The sequence below is a fragment of the Gymnoscopelus microlampas genome (assembly GCF_963454915.1).
Source record: "Gymnoscopelus microlampas genome assembly, chromosome: 4".
NCBI classification, from domain to species: Eukaryota; Metazoa; Chordata; class Actinopteri; order Myctophiformes; family Myctophidae; genus Gymnoscopelus; species Gymnoscopelus microlampas.
The window spans coordinates 20,920,402-20,934,601 of NC_139941.1; the positions used below are offsets into that span (position 1 = coordinate 20,920,402).

The 14,200-nt window shown below is 43.2% G+C and overlaps 1 protein-coding gene across 1 annotated transcript in view; it reads right to left on the reverse strand.

The window, feature by feature from the left end:
- Positions 1-11,674, reverse strand: part of adamts12 (ADAM metallopeptidase with thrombospondin type 1 motif, 12) — a 41,010-nt gene extending 29,336 nt beyond the window's left edge. The window contains exons 1-4 of the mRNA XM_084055714.1: positions 11,376-11,674; positions 10,628-10,992; positions 2,170-2,344; positions 1,598-1,800 (exon numbers count right to left, since the gene is read on the reverse strand). Of these exons, the coding sequence (XP_083911840.1) occupies positions 1,598-1,800; positions 2,170-2,344; positions 10,628-10,992; positions 11,376-11,502 (870 nt within the window). The 5' untranslated portion in view covers positions 11,503-11,674. The remainder of the gene's footprint in view (positions 1-1,597; positions 1,801-2,169; positions 2,345-10,627; positions 10,993-11,375) is intronic.
- Positions 11,675-14,200: the final 2,526 nt, after the last annotated feature.

The window sequence follows — 14,200 nt, forward strand, 5'->3', positions numbered from 1 at the left end:
TTACGGTAGAGAGCACTACAGTCATTACTGTAAGCACATTATATTCATTTAATACCCTTTTTCTGTTATGGTTGCTATCATATCGCTTTTTAACTGCCTCATCCTACATTAAAAAATCACGCCCAGTGTGAAGTGGGCGGTGTGTGGTCATCACAACATGACTCACTTAAAAAAAGGATAAATGACTTTTTTAAGTCCATACTGCTATTCATAGGGCTGCACATGTGTCATGTGTTTCGCTAGCCAATCACAGTCCTGAATTTGCAAAGTCAGCCAATCACATTACAGTTAGTGGTGATGACACTAGCTGTAATGTGATTGGCTGACTTTGCAAAAGTATCGATTTGCATTAACAATGGAAGGGTTAGGGGTGTAGACTGCGTTGTAGACTATTGGCCAATCACGGTGCAGGATTGGTCAGTGTCCAAAACTCACTTATAGGGGGCGGTTACACCGCCCCAAAAATGGCTAATGGGAGGGCGGGCAGACGGATTACGGCCATGTCACTCTGACTCAGACATAACCATAAAAAAAAACGATACGCCCATATAGGCATGTCACTATGACTCAGACATAACCATAAACAAACCCGATACGCCCTTATATAGGCATATACTGTGTATGGACATCCGGTTGTCCAGAGCCACAGATCCGACCACTATGCCCATATATGGTATACTATGGTCATGTGCATATATGGAACCGTCTGACTTCAAACTCGGTGCACGCATCGACAAGGACTCGAGGGAGTGCAGTGACCACTGTCGAGTAGTTTGGATATGCGGTTGTCCAGAACCGCCAATCCGGCCGACCAATATGTTCATATATAGGCATATGTAGATATCCAGTTGTCCCCAACAGATATGCCCATATATGGGCATGCCAATATATGGGCATATACTGATGACATCAGGTATCTCCATACATGGGCATAAAAGGGACAAAGACAGACAGGTACAATGGGTACTCTGACAAAGCCCCAACACTATGACTCAGACATATCGGTCGGATTGACGGTGCAACGTATAGGTCGAACCTCTATTGATATTTTCCTTAAACCATGCACCTGCATGTACATATCTACAGTATTATTACATCTGCTGCTATTTTAACTGTATACATTATGCACCTATGTATGCCATATTTCACACTGCCTGTATTGATATCGGACCTGTGTTGAGACAATTATGTTGAGTTGAGTTGAGTTGAGTTTAGCTCCCCTACATTTTTCTGTCTGTCTGTCTGTCCAGAGCTAATCTCACAAACCACTGGACCAATCAACGCCACATAATGTTATTTAAGTTTAATTGTATAACGGAAGTTTAGGCCGGGTGCTTGGATTCTTGACTGTCTACCTTAACTTCAGTATCGATCGACTAGCGAGCATTAAGCGCAGTCATTCCCAAGGTCTGCTAAGCCTCTTTCAGAGCCAAGCTGTCTATAAGAGGGTCTGTGCATCTGTGTGTCATTGTGTCCGGAGCTAATCTTGCAAACCAACCATTGGACCGATCGTCGCAAGAAGAAAAACGTAGAATATGGAGATAAGAGGTTTCTGCCCGACAGCAACGATATGGCCTATGATTATCCATCCACTCACCATATTCATGAGGGTGAAAATGTAGGACTCCACATTGTCGCTGCCGTGGTAGTCGATGAGCTTGGAGTCGGCCACCACCATGGTCTCCACCCACCTCTCTCTGCTGACCGACCGCTGGGAGCGTGACTGAGCCTGAGATTGCCCGTGGTCCCTTTCCCAGGCCTCCCTCTCCCTCTCCACCTGGACAGAGTCACTGGGAGCATCTACAGGGCAGCGTGGAGAATGGGGTGAAGGGTAGTAGAAATATTCTCCCCTAATTCATGCTCCATCATATGACTCTTGCCTACATGAAGAGCCGATCTACAAGCTACAAGCTGACAAGCTCACGCTAACCTTGTAGGCTTGAAGATCGGCTCTTGTCGGCCATCGACGCCAAGTGACACCGTTGTACGGTGGAGTATGAATTAGGTTTGTGCAGTTCAAGAGAGCTAAGAGCATTTGCTTGAGCTGTAACAAACAGCTGCATGTTAGCTTGCAAATACATAAAACCACACAATTTTAAAATGAACTCAGGTTGACCTAGAAATAAATTAACATTCAGGATTTTGCAGTATACAAACACACATACACACCTTTAACTCCACAGGGGCTGGATGTGTCCTGGGCCGTGGGGCTTCGTTTGTTTCTATGTGTTTCTGTAACTCTGGGGTAGACCACGTGGGGCTCCGGACCCCCCACCACATCGCCATGATGATTCTGGACTGGCTCTATGAAGTAGTGTCCCTCTGGCAGGGCAAAGACGCCTCTCTATTTAAAATGGAGAATGACCTTGAATAGGAATCAGCCGGTGTGTGTAGCTAATATAACATAGGTTAGGGCTGGGCAATATATTGATCGATATTGTGATATGACACAAGATATTGTCTCGGATATTGTCTTTTGGTTACCATAATATCATCATATTATATACAGTATATGAAAAGGGTAGTGCACGCACATCCGTGGCCCAGGTGCAAGACAAACAAAGTATCATGAAAATCATGAATCTTCATCATATATGTCCTGATGAAGGTCTGAACACGCCAAAACGTTGACGAGTAATAAAATACCAAGCGGAGCTTTTTGCAACTTTACCAGTGTGCATACTCTATATTTTTTTTCATTATATACAGTATAAACATCAAACACAAAGTTTGTAAATATGTGTTTGGTAGATTATGTCTCTGTAACAATGCTTCTTGGCAATAACTTTATACCGATGGAAAGCCTTTTAAATTTGTAAGGAACTCCTGTAAGGAGCATTATTATTACAACAACAGAGACATAATCTACCAAACATAATATAGCATAGGCCTAAATGCATTTTTTTCTTGGTTTTAAAGGCTGCAATACAGTCAATCAATGTAACTGTAGACCTGAACTTACTTACTGTTCCAGTTCTATTATTTGCCTTTATTACATAGGTATTACCTTGATATAACCTTGATATAATTTATTTTATATCAAACAACTCATCGTGTAAATAATTTGTGAAAGCAACAAGTCATCCCCACAATATCATCAAAATATTGATATCCAGGTATTTGGTCAAAACTATTGTGATATTTGATTTTGTCCATATCGCCCAGCCCTAATCAAGGTGCTTTACAATAGTACATACTGTACGCCGAAGGCTCACTGTAAATGTGAAAGAGTAACATAAGGGTCTAAAGTCAAGGAAAGAGTAGCATTGCAGAAAAGAAAGTGTTATGTAAAGTCATTAATTCAAGCTGAAACCCCCAACCTATGACTACAACCAAAGCAGTGTTGTATTATGTGTCATTTTGCCATAGCCTTTATGGGTGGAATAATTACTGTAATCCATCAAGCAAAATCTTACGATAAAAGTAGACGGAAGGGTTTGACGACATCCAAACCCTAAAGGCTGGAGGGCAGGAGTTCTCTTGTTAGCAGCACCCACATAACAGGTCATTCCTGAGTAATTTCCATCAGCGTGGAATCCGTCATTAGTCAGTATTTCCATATATATTAACAGAGTAGAGAGAGCATCCATCTATCCCAACGCACCCGGCCCGCCCACCCACCCTCCCTGAGGCACGTTTTCTCTTTCTGTCTGCTGCAGGAGTGTTACACAGTCTGTCTCTGATGCATGCCATGCATGTTCCTACTGGCGCAGGCCTTTATGATCTCCACTATTCACTGGTGTGTACCACGAAGCACTCACTTTTACTTTTGTTGAAACTTTTACTTCAGTAGAAGTAGCAATACCACAATATAGAAATACTCTGTTACAAGTAAAGGTCTGTACTTAACATTTGATTTGAGTAAAAGAATAATAATAAAAACTATTGGCGTCATTTAAAAATAGCTTATCTACAAGCTCATTGTGAGCATTGAAAAGTTAAAAGTAAAAGTTCCTCAAAATTGTACTGAAGTACAGTACTTGAGTAAATATTCTTAGTTACTTTCCACCACTGCTGAACACACACACGCAAGAATACATGCACACACACACATACTTACCCATACCCGATTCATGCATACACTACATACACCATTACAAATGTATATTATTGTACAGTATGTACACACACATACACATTACACACAGAAACATGGAAAGAGAGAGATTGATAGCAGGGTATTTCCTCGTGTCTTTAATTTTTCAAGACGCCCACATGCATTGTAAGTGTTCTCCTGCCCATGCTAGCCCTTTGCAGGTTTGCTTAACCACAGTGATTAGTCAGGCAAAGTTAACCACATCATGAACCCTTGCGTCCCTATTCTAGGGAAAACATTCAGCAAAAATAGCAGATTTTGCCACGTTGCCACGCGCTGTGAGCTTGTAGATCGGCTATTTACAGCAACGATATTTAGTATAGAGGGAAAACAGGAGGTGCCTAGTATAGACCCCTGGGGTATTCCGGTCAACTAAGTATATAGGGCTTAAGTGGTTAATAGGGGCCAAAGTTGAGTGGCTGTGTTTTGTGTGTGTGTGTGTGTGTGTGTGTGTGTGTGTGTGTGTGTGTGTGTGTGTGTGTGTGTGTGTGTGTGTGTGTGTGTGTGTGTGTGTGTGTGTGTGTGTGTGTGTGTGTGTGTGTGTGTGTGTGTGTGTGTCAAGTTATGTCAGAACAAGTCCAGGCTGTGAAAGGATCAGCCTCCACCTCATTCACTAAACAAACGTGGTAAAGAGAGAAGGAGAGAAAGACAGATTTCAGGGTTTAGATTTCTTGCAACGCCGAGACAGACAGGAGGGAAGGTGTGCATAAGCACAGCCACAATGGCTGGTTGCAGGTGGGAAGGGACTAATTAGATTTCATTTGTATTTTGCACACTATGCCCAAACCTGTTGTCCATATTTTGGGCATGTGATTATAGGCAAACGTCTCAATTTCCTTTTCAAAAATAGCACATCTACAATCTCACAATGCATCATGATGTGCACGTGTATGTTGCTTGTTTGCTATACTTTTTACTAGAGATTTCTAAAAAATAGTGTTTATAGAAGTTGTCAAAAAACACATTTATGTGAAATGGTTATTACGACAAATATACCAGTAAAAGATTATATCAATAATTGTTTAATTGAAAAGTGTGCAAGTACAAAAAGAACTGTTGCAGTTTTGGGGTATTGCAAAGAATTCTGCAGAACTCTAGAAGCGAGGATGTCAGCCAGAGGCAGTTTAGTTGTGTGCATGGATTCCACTCCAGTGTTTAGGTCGAAGAGCCAAGGACATATGTGGAGAAAACAAGCCAAGCAATGCCAACAAACAGAGCGTTTGTGGTTGTCCCTGGGACTGCCTCGCTGTTCAGTGTTCACTGAAGTTATGCACTGCTCTTGTTTCTAGGTCAACCTGAGTTTTATGCATGTCTTTCTTGCACTGCACATGCAGTCTGTATTCTCTAACCACGTTTATTTAGGACTCTCCAGAGGTCTGGGAGGGTTTCTTATTTCTCAACACAGGGAGTTCACAAAGTGCAAAATCTTGTGCAGTGGTCCCCTTGGAAAGTCTACAGTACAACACCTGTCCCAGTGTTTCTCACAGCGGGAATGAGAGATGATGTAAGGATGATATATTGTAGACAGATGGATATTTAATGGCTAACTCAGGAGGATATAAATCAATAGTTGGAATTTGGAATACAATTATCAAATTAAATAAAATAAGAAAAGATAAGACAATCGTTATTTCATGTTCTTTTGAATACAAATCTGTTACCACTAAAACACAATATCTTTCCCATGTACTGTATTTTTGAATGAAACTAAAAACTAGGGCTGCATGATAATAATGATGCGTTATTTCTGCTAAATATTGTAAAATTCACTGTGATACCTTGTGACCAAAGCTTTTTCTAATTGAGTTGTTTGTGCTCAAATTACTCATAATAGAGGAGGATGATTGGAAAGGGTCAGAAATTAGTCAACTTTCTTCTGACATGCAACTTGATTTGTAGGCCTGAGATTGTGCACAGATCTTAGGAAATTCACAGGAAATTGTCTGAAACACACTTCATTCTGTGAAAAACTAATTGCAGCCTCTTGTAGTATTTTTGTGATGCATTGTGCAGCCCTACACAGTCCTGTGCATATGGCTGAATTTGTGTTATTCTAGTCTAAAGCTTGGATGTAATACTTAAGATGGGACAGAAAGGGTTCTCCAGGACAGCACTGACTCAGAGCATGGCTTACGGCCAGGCATCCAAAGGCTGTAATGGACTCATCCACAAAGCATGCAGGCTGATATGCTTGTCGCTAGTTTAGACAGCTACACAAAGACCCTGTGAAGAAATGTTCAGCTGTTTTCTTCATTGCTCATTGTCTCATCTACTGTACAATTCCGCAGAAAATGACAAGCTATCATGTTATGAGATTAAGCATGCACTAAATCATGTTCTCTCTTAACCCATTACAAGACCTGCAGGCCAATTCTACAAATGTCTTCTAAATCAGTTTTCTGAACAACTTATGTTGCTATATCAGTGGTGCTCAAACTCAGTCAAGGACCCCCAAAATCATATGTATTTGGCCGTCGACCCCCATCTCAAAATATGTTGTTCCAGGGACCCCAGAAGCAAAGATTTGAGTTTAAAATGTTTGCTTAAAAATATATATATAATATATATATATATATATACATATATTTTTTTAAATATATTATATTCAAAGATTTGCACAAATCTACAGATCTACAAGCTCATACCATGGCACGAAGTGACGCACTATGAGCTTGTATATGTGCAAATTTTGTATAGCCAAAGTATAAAATAATGGTTAAAGTGGTTAAAATCTAAAGTGACACAGATGCTTTCCCGGTTTTAGTTAATACAAAAGTGTCTGTGCAGCGCTCTCAAAGAAAGCCTTCCCTCGAACTCTCATAACTTTCCCCCAATGTTATGATTTGAATGGAATCCAGAAAGACAAAACCAGGTGGTAGAAAGTAGATCAACCACAGAGGACTGCCAGGGAGAGGCCAATCCATCCAAACATTCATTTGCTTTGCATGATGTACATGAGCTGCAGCCAAACGCAAGTCCCACTGTGCAACACGGCTTCCTGTTTGGCTTCACTTGTACGGTATACTTATGGTATTACTTGTGAGCCCGAAATTGCCATCCATGGGACCGCTGAGTGATGTCTATGCTCAGCGATGGCATGCAAATTGATAGGACAGCACCCAGAGTTTGTTTTTGAGTTTCGACGGCGCCCACAACAAACTAGGGAAGATTATTGCGGTCTGAGAAATTTCCCTCCAAATCCCAAATGTTCTGCCAACTAAAACTCAGATGGAACGAGAGGGGCGCACAGAGTCCACTTCATGACACCGCCTCTACTGTACCTCTGCCTCCACCCTACACCTGCCCTTGTCCTCCTCTGACAATTAACCACTTAACCACAGGAACCATAGTGTCCCTATGGGGCAACCATTCAGAAAAAAACAATTGCAGATCTACAAGCTCACAACGCAGAAAAACAGGTGGGGGCCTAGTATACACCGCTGAGGGACTCCTTTCAACTACGTATATTCCTTTTCCCCGTCTACAGCAAATCTCTTTGCTGATAGCAGCAGATCTACAAGCTCAAAAGTGAGCTTGTAGACCAGCTTTTTTTTAGAATAGGGACCCTAGGCATCACCTACTACACGCTGCCCACCCCTTCTCTTGACCCAGAGGAAGCGTGTTAGGATGTGAGGTGGCAGAGCTAGGGGAGGTTACCATAACAAAGGCCTGTGTGCTAAATTCAGTAGGCCATGTGGTACTGCTTTACCGCTGTTTCCTGCTTCTGTAAGTCTAGGCCAACCAGGCCACAAAGCTCCCTGCACAGAGCCATGACAGTGATCACTGGGACACATGGAGGCGGATGGTTCTTATTCCCTCGGATCATCACATTATAAACACAGAGCTTTTCAACAAGAACGGCAAACCTGCTGTGTGTTCTGAGGGCCTCGCCATTCAGACGTCTCCCTGCAGTAATCACACACTTCTTACAATACTTGCAAGAAATGGAAGTAAATCTCAGAAATAAATGATTATGTGCGCATGATTATTTCTCTGCCCTGCAGCTAAGAGCTATCGTTGCTCACATCTGGACAGCATAAAGAAGTATGCATTTCAGAAAAGGATAGGCTAATGCCAAAATAATGAGGCAGAAGAAGAACTTGCATTTACTTGTTTCGTGCTTTGCCTCAGGGTTTCCCAACCCTCTCCATTGAAAACGTGCTTTCAGTGTCTCCTACACTGAAAGGAGATCCTGACGGTAAACCACCTCCCAGCTACTCTGGCCATCGCAGTTTCTCTGCAGTTTTCTACACAATAATGCTGCTGGTGGAGAGAGAGAACTTTTTCAATGCAGGTCAACGCAGCTCCCCACAGGTGAGCTGTGATGATGTCAGCGCTGTTCTCACCTCAAGCCCCAGAGTTACACTCAGTTGCTCATGAGTGTCGTGCACCAAAAATAGCTGATCTACAAACTCAGAGATGACTCTCTATCTATCTTTTAACTGCAATGATGAGCCTGCACAACTAAGACTTTCACCCACCTTACTTAGTAATGTGATGTGACAAAAAAAGATTGATTCTGATTCGGCATGTTGTGAGCTTGAAGATCGGCTATTTTAGTATAAATAACGCATTACCTGTGTGATTTATACGTGGTTTAAACAGGTTTCTTGACCAGACCAGTGTGCTGGAAACAGAAGTTGAAACTGTGCAAATGTATTAACGGCAACAACATTGTGGGGCTCACCTAAGCTGACTCCCATCCACTGCCAACACCACTCCTTCTCTAACTCTGTCCAATCACAGCCTGACTGTTTAAAGCAGGTATGCAGTTATTCTCAAGGCACTTGTGTTGTGCAAACATGACAGGGGGATCAGTTCAACCATGCATGCAGCATTGAAATGGGAGATAATAGACATTGAAGTCTATCATTGATTCTATTTTTAAGACAATCCTTCCCTCCACTCTCTAAGCAGTGGAAGTAAGGTTTGGTATGTGAGGCTTGGGTTTATTTTCATATTTCCAACTTACTTCCAAGCACTCCATCTCTATCTGAATCCAAGGGGGTGACTGACCTCAACAGCAGCTGGCAGTGTTCCCCTCACTCCCACATCTGGGCTGGCTACATCTTACTGCTCAGCAGCCTCACTGTGGTCTCCACTGCCATGAATCTTCTTCCAATGAGCACACAAATGCCTTAATGAATTGGTGTAGTTTTCCTAGTGGATCAGGGGGGTGGGCGGGTCTATAGGGCTATAGAGCAACCCCTCTGTGCTTCCGACAACGGCAGCACACCGCTGTGAGAACCTTTGAGTGAAGGTAACATAGTTTCCATTGAGGATTACTTGAGAGATTGTAAAGTAGGTCACACATATAAATTACAGTATGTGTGTGTGTTTTGCTCGGTCAAGAAACTTGTTCACTTACAACAGGCTGTATTGCCAGCTATAGCTGCAGCAGATGTGGTCTATTATTTAGAGGATTTTGGCCGAATGAGGCACCTCAAGCCAAACAAACATGACTGACAGGCAGGAGGCAAGACCCTGCAGGATAGGCATTCCTGCTGTGACCGAATCAGATACACAGAGGCATTCTCCATGAGCTAAAAACTGACACGTCTGATCCTTTCAGAGGGGGAAGTCCTTCCTTCCACATCCCCTTCCTATTTGGATGTTTCTAATCATTATTGTACATCATCACTCTCTTAGTATATTATGGTCAGTGTGCTCCTCACTCTTTCTCTCTTTCTCTCTCTCTCTCTCTCTCTCTCTCTGCTGACCAGCTGTCTTCCTCTCCTTTGTAGATGAAAGTGATTTTATTATTTGAAGCATTACATTGGAAGTAAAAGTGAGATTTTTTAGAGAACAAAGGGGTTGGCGATATCCCCTGCTCCTCCCTCTGTCTGTCTGTCTGTCTGTCTGTCTGTCTGTCTGTCTGTCTGTCTGTCTGTCTGTCTGTCCGTCTTCTTTGGGGGGTTAAATTATTTTCTCCAAATGATAAAATGTGTAAAGAATTTAATAAATTCATCTAAATAGTGGAAAAGGGTAAGTTAAGAGTTTGTGAGAGAACATCAAAAGAGATGAATGAATGGTGAAAGTTACTGAGTCAGGGAAGGAATGAATGAGTCAGGGAGTGCTCGACTGACTGGCTTACTGAGATGATGAAGGGGATGAAGGGAATAAAGGAAAATAGGTGAAACACTGAAAGAGAAACAGGCTCACAGTCGGACAAGAGGCGACAGCCGTTAGTGGGTCTGCAGTAGAATCGTTCTGCAAACAGTCTCAGGAAGTCTTTGAAGGGGAAACTAACAGACAGGGCACTGTCAGTTGGAAGGGTTTGCTTAGTAGACTGTGACGGGCTAAACCACATACCAGCCTCCCCAATGTGATGCCCCTCTCTCCATGAAAAGAAACAAAACAATCCTGCCAGGAACAACAGGGCTTTTCAGGGAGGTACAGTATTCATATTGCTGTAGCTTTTAGAAAGCTTGCATTGAACATGAAATAAATATCCAGTTTCACACAGATCTGAAGTTAATGAATGGAGGTGTGGGCCGTAACCTACGCATGTAAAAGAATAGGGTTCCTTACCAATCCTTTGCAAGTGCTGATGGCAGCAATTCCATGCTCATCAGATTCCTTCACGGTGCCAAGGAGGTGGCAGGAGTTTTTCACAGGGAAACGATGCTCTGTCCTGTTCAGACTCCCGTTCCTTCTCTCCAGAATGTAGTCATTTGAAACCAGGTGATTGTTTGCAGTTAAATTGAAAAGTAAAACCCGGCCTTTGTAGTTGACCCTGTAATGAACCTGTCCCTCTGATTCCAAAGGTTCCAGGTCACGCTTGACTCTCCCACCTCTGAAGTGGTGAGATAGGGAGTGAGACATGAACTGTCCATCTCCATCAATCTTTACTGGATGGACAGTGGACACATCTGACTCTGCCTGCAACAAGCTACCTAGAATAGAATAGAATAGAATAGAATGAGAATGTGTGGTTTTGCTACAACATTTAGTTCCAGATGTTTTTTGCATAGTATTGTATATTTAGTATTGTATTGTATATTTGTCTGTCATTAAATGTTTCGATGAATTGAATACACAGGACCCCAATGGAAACAAGCCATAGTGCTTTCTGGGGTTTAATCCTTTTAGCATCCTTTTGTATAGAACTGTACTTTCTGTGCTTTTTTTGCTAACTGATAATAAAGTATTCAACCAATCAATCAAACCAATGCATAATGCACTTACAAAATATGAACAACAAACCAAGTGATGCATTGATTTATCTTTATGCACGTGCACTGCAATCCCCATTCAAACCTTAGCTGATCTCACTGACCTTCATTGTCTTTGGGGGGGCTGAGGAGGACTGTGCCAGACTCGGAGGTTTCGGCGTGGCTGGTTGCCCAAAAGAAAACAAGATGTAGCAGAACAAGAAGAACCCGGCTCTCCTGCGGACATTGCATAATTATTTCATCTAACCAAATTCAAAAAACTGGAAAAGATTATTAGGCATTGAAGTTCCACTTGCGTTAGAGGTCTGGCGACGACCACCACTTCGATCCTACAGGGGCTTGTGTCATGGTAAGAATAAGCGACGAGATATCCTCCCATGAAGTGAAACATGCACCGAAGAAGACCCGGGGATCACAGAACATAGTTGAAGTGAGAGAAAGCTCCAAATGTGCATGTAGGAGGGGAGGAGTGTCTTTCTTGGGCCAGTGTCTTGTTTCTTTCTAGGAGTGAGGGGAGCAGGGTCTGCAGACCGTAGCTCCAGCATGTGAGATCATTCTGAACACGCTTCACTTATGAATGTCCTCCATACTGAACGATAGCCGGCTACCGCTCCCAGTCTATGTGCAGCAGATTTAGCCCTCGTCCAGACTCCAGTGTTAGTGAGTTCTCTCTAACGCCCTGGCAGGCGCGCTGCTCTGCTCATAGACCGAAAGTCCCACTGCCGTGCGAGGTCTCCGTCTTTAGTAAAACATAAACAAAACAAAACTTTTGTGTTGTTGAAAGTCTGTTCTCCAGGGTGGGAAGCCTCTCAGCACCCCACCTTCTCTTTATAATACACTTTTTGGGCAGAAAATAATAATATGTCCGCCAGATGGAAATTATTTTATTTACTCCACTGCGCGCTCTACAGATTTGATTAATATAAATTACCCTGGACCAGATCTGTAGAGGGCGCAGTGGAGTAAATACAATAATTTCCGTCTGGCGGACATATTTTATTTTCTGCCCAAAAGGTGTATTATACAGAGAATGTGGGGTGTTGAGAGGCTCCCCACCCTGGAGAATAGACTTTCAACAACACAAAACAGCTATTTTTTTTGGTGATTAGCGAAATCGTTTTGTTTATTTTTACTAAAGACGGAGACCTCGCACGGCAGTGTTAGAGAGAACTCACTAACGCTCTGGACCAGGGCTACAGCAGTTTATGAGCAAACGCATCCAGCGGTGAAAAAATGAATTGGCTGCATGTCAAATTAATTGGAATTGTTGAGTTGGGTTACATTAATTTTTTTCTACCCACTTGCCGACATCATTAACATACTTTGTATCCATTTAACTAGGGTAACTAACCACAATATCTTTGTCAAGTGGACTGGCCAAAATAGTTTCACATAGCCTATAAAAACAACATAACAATCACAAATAAAGCACAATTATAAGTATAAGCACAATGTGAAAAATAGAGACAAGTAAAAAACACTATTATGCAGCCTTCAAATCTAGCCCTGACCAGAGCAATGGTCACCAAGTTATGGCCATTTTAAGTGCTATACACTGCTGTAATGCCCCATAGGCTCTGTGTGCAATTTCGTGTTTTTTTGTGTGAATATTATATCATGCCATAGGCCTACCCCAGTTTGGGGTGAATTGGAGCATAGGTGCGCCTGTGACCCCTGGGGGGGGGGGGGCCTGCCGGTGCCCCTGGGGTGCACAATGAACCTTGGTGTGTGTGGTTTCGCGTGGCAGACCCCTGCACAGTGTTTGGGCCAAGTTTGGTGTGGATCGGAGCAACAGTAGGCTACGCCTCACAAGTCTTGTTATACGTTTGTGACGTCCACCATCGTCCACCAGGGTGCAGTTTAATCGCTCAACCAGCCCTTCACTCTGGGTCTGTAGGTGAGTGGTCCTCGTTTTCCTCACCTACAGCAGCTGTCAGAACTCCTGCACCCCACTGTTGACCTCTTTGGGGGCCAAAACTGACAATTTCTCCATTGTTTCTCTAATTTCTCCATTGTGGTCGCTGTGCTCTGGTCTAGAACCACCTAATGCCTCTGGCCTCCAGTAAATTAACAATTTCTATGGTTCGTGACACGAAATGGGCCCAAGATGTCGACTCCCACATGCTCCAGGGGGGATCTAACCTGGTACTGTTGTAGTAGAGCATGTGAGCATTGGGTTGGGCCTTTCTGGACAATACACAGGTCATGGCCATACAACTCAATATCAAGCCGGCAGTTTGTCCAGTAGAACTGGGCCTGCAGGCCCGTAGGGTCTTGGACTCCAAAGTGGTCCACCTCCACTGAGCCATGGACCAGTCGTGGAGACCACAGGGCACCAGGAGCTGCTGCGTCTCTCCGTCCTGTACAGCAAGCCGTTAAGGATAGCAAGTCTGGCCCACCGGGAGTTATACACCTTGCTCTCTTTCTCCAGGGCCAGGAGGTGGCATTTCCCCAGGTGGAGGCTTGGAACAGCTCCACTGGCCAGAGCTCCCTCAAAGTCTGCTGGTGAGGAGGTCATCAAGGTAGACTGCACAGCCCTTTGAGGGACCCTGGCCAGGACTGTCTATCAGTAGCTCAAACATGGCTGGTGCATTGCAGAGGCTGAAGCGCATGACTGAGAATTGTTATAGTCCTTGGGACAGGATTTTTTTTTAAATCTTTTTTAAAGTGGGTGCCCTAAAAAATAAGTTGGTAAACCACTGACAAAACACAATGTATCATATCAATTGAGGTTTGTTTTATTTTTACAACCAAGCCAGATGCTATGAACATGAATGAGCCTGGACTGTTGGTCCACCCCACAAAAACCAATAAAACCAGCATTCAACAGCAGCAACATTAAGCATGTTTTTATTGAAAACTGCTATTTCAGTGTTCACGACCATTGCCTTGCTGGCACTACCACACCCTAACACAAGCTCACGCTTTG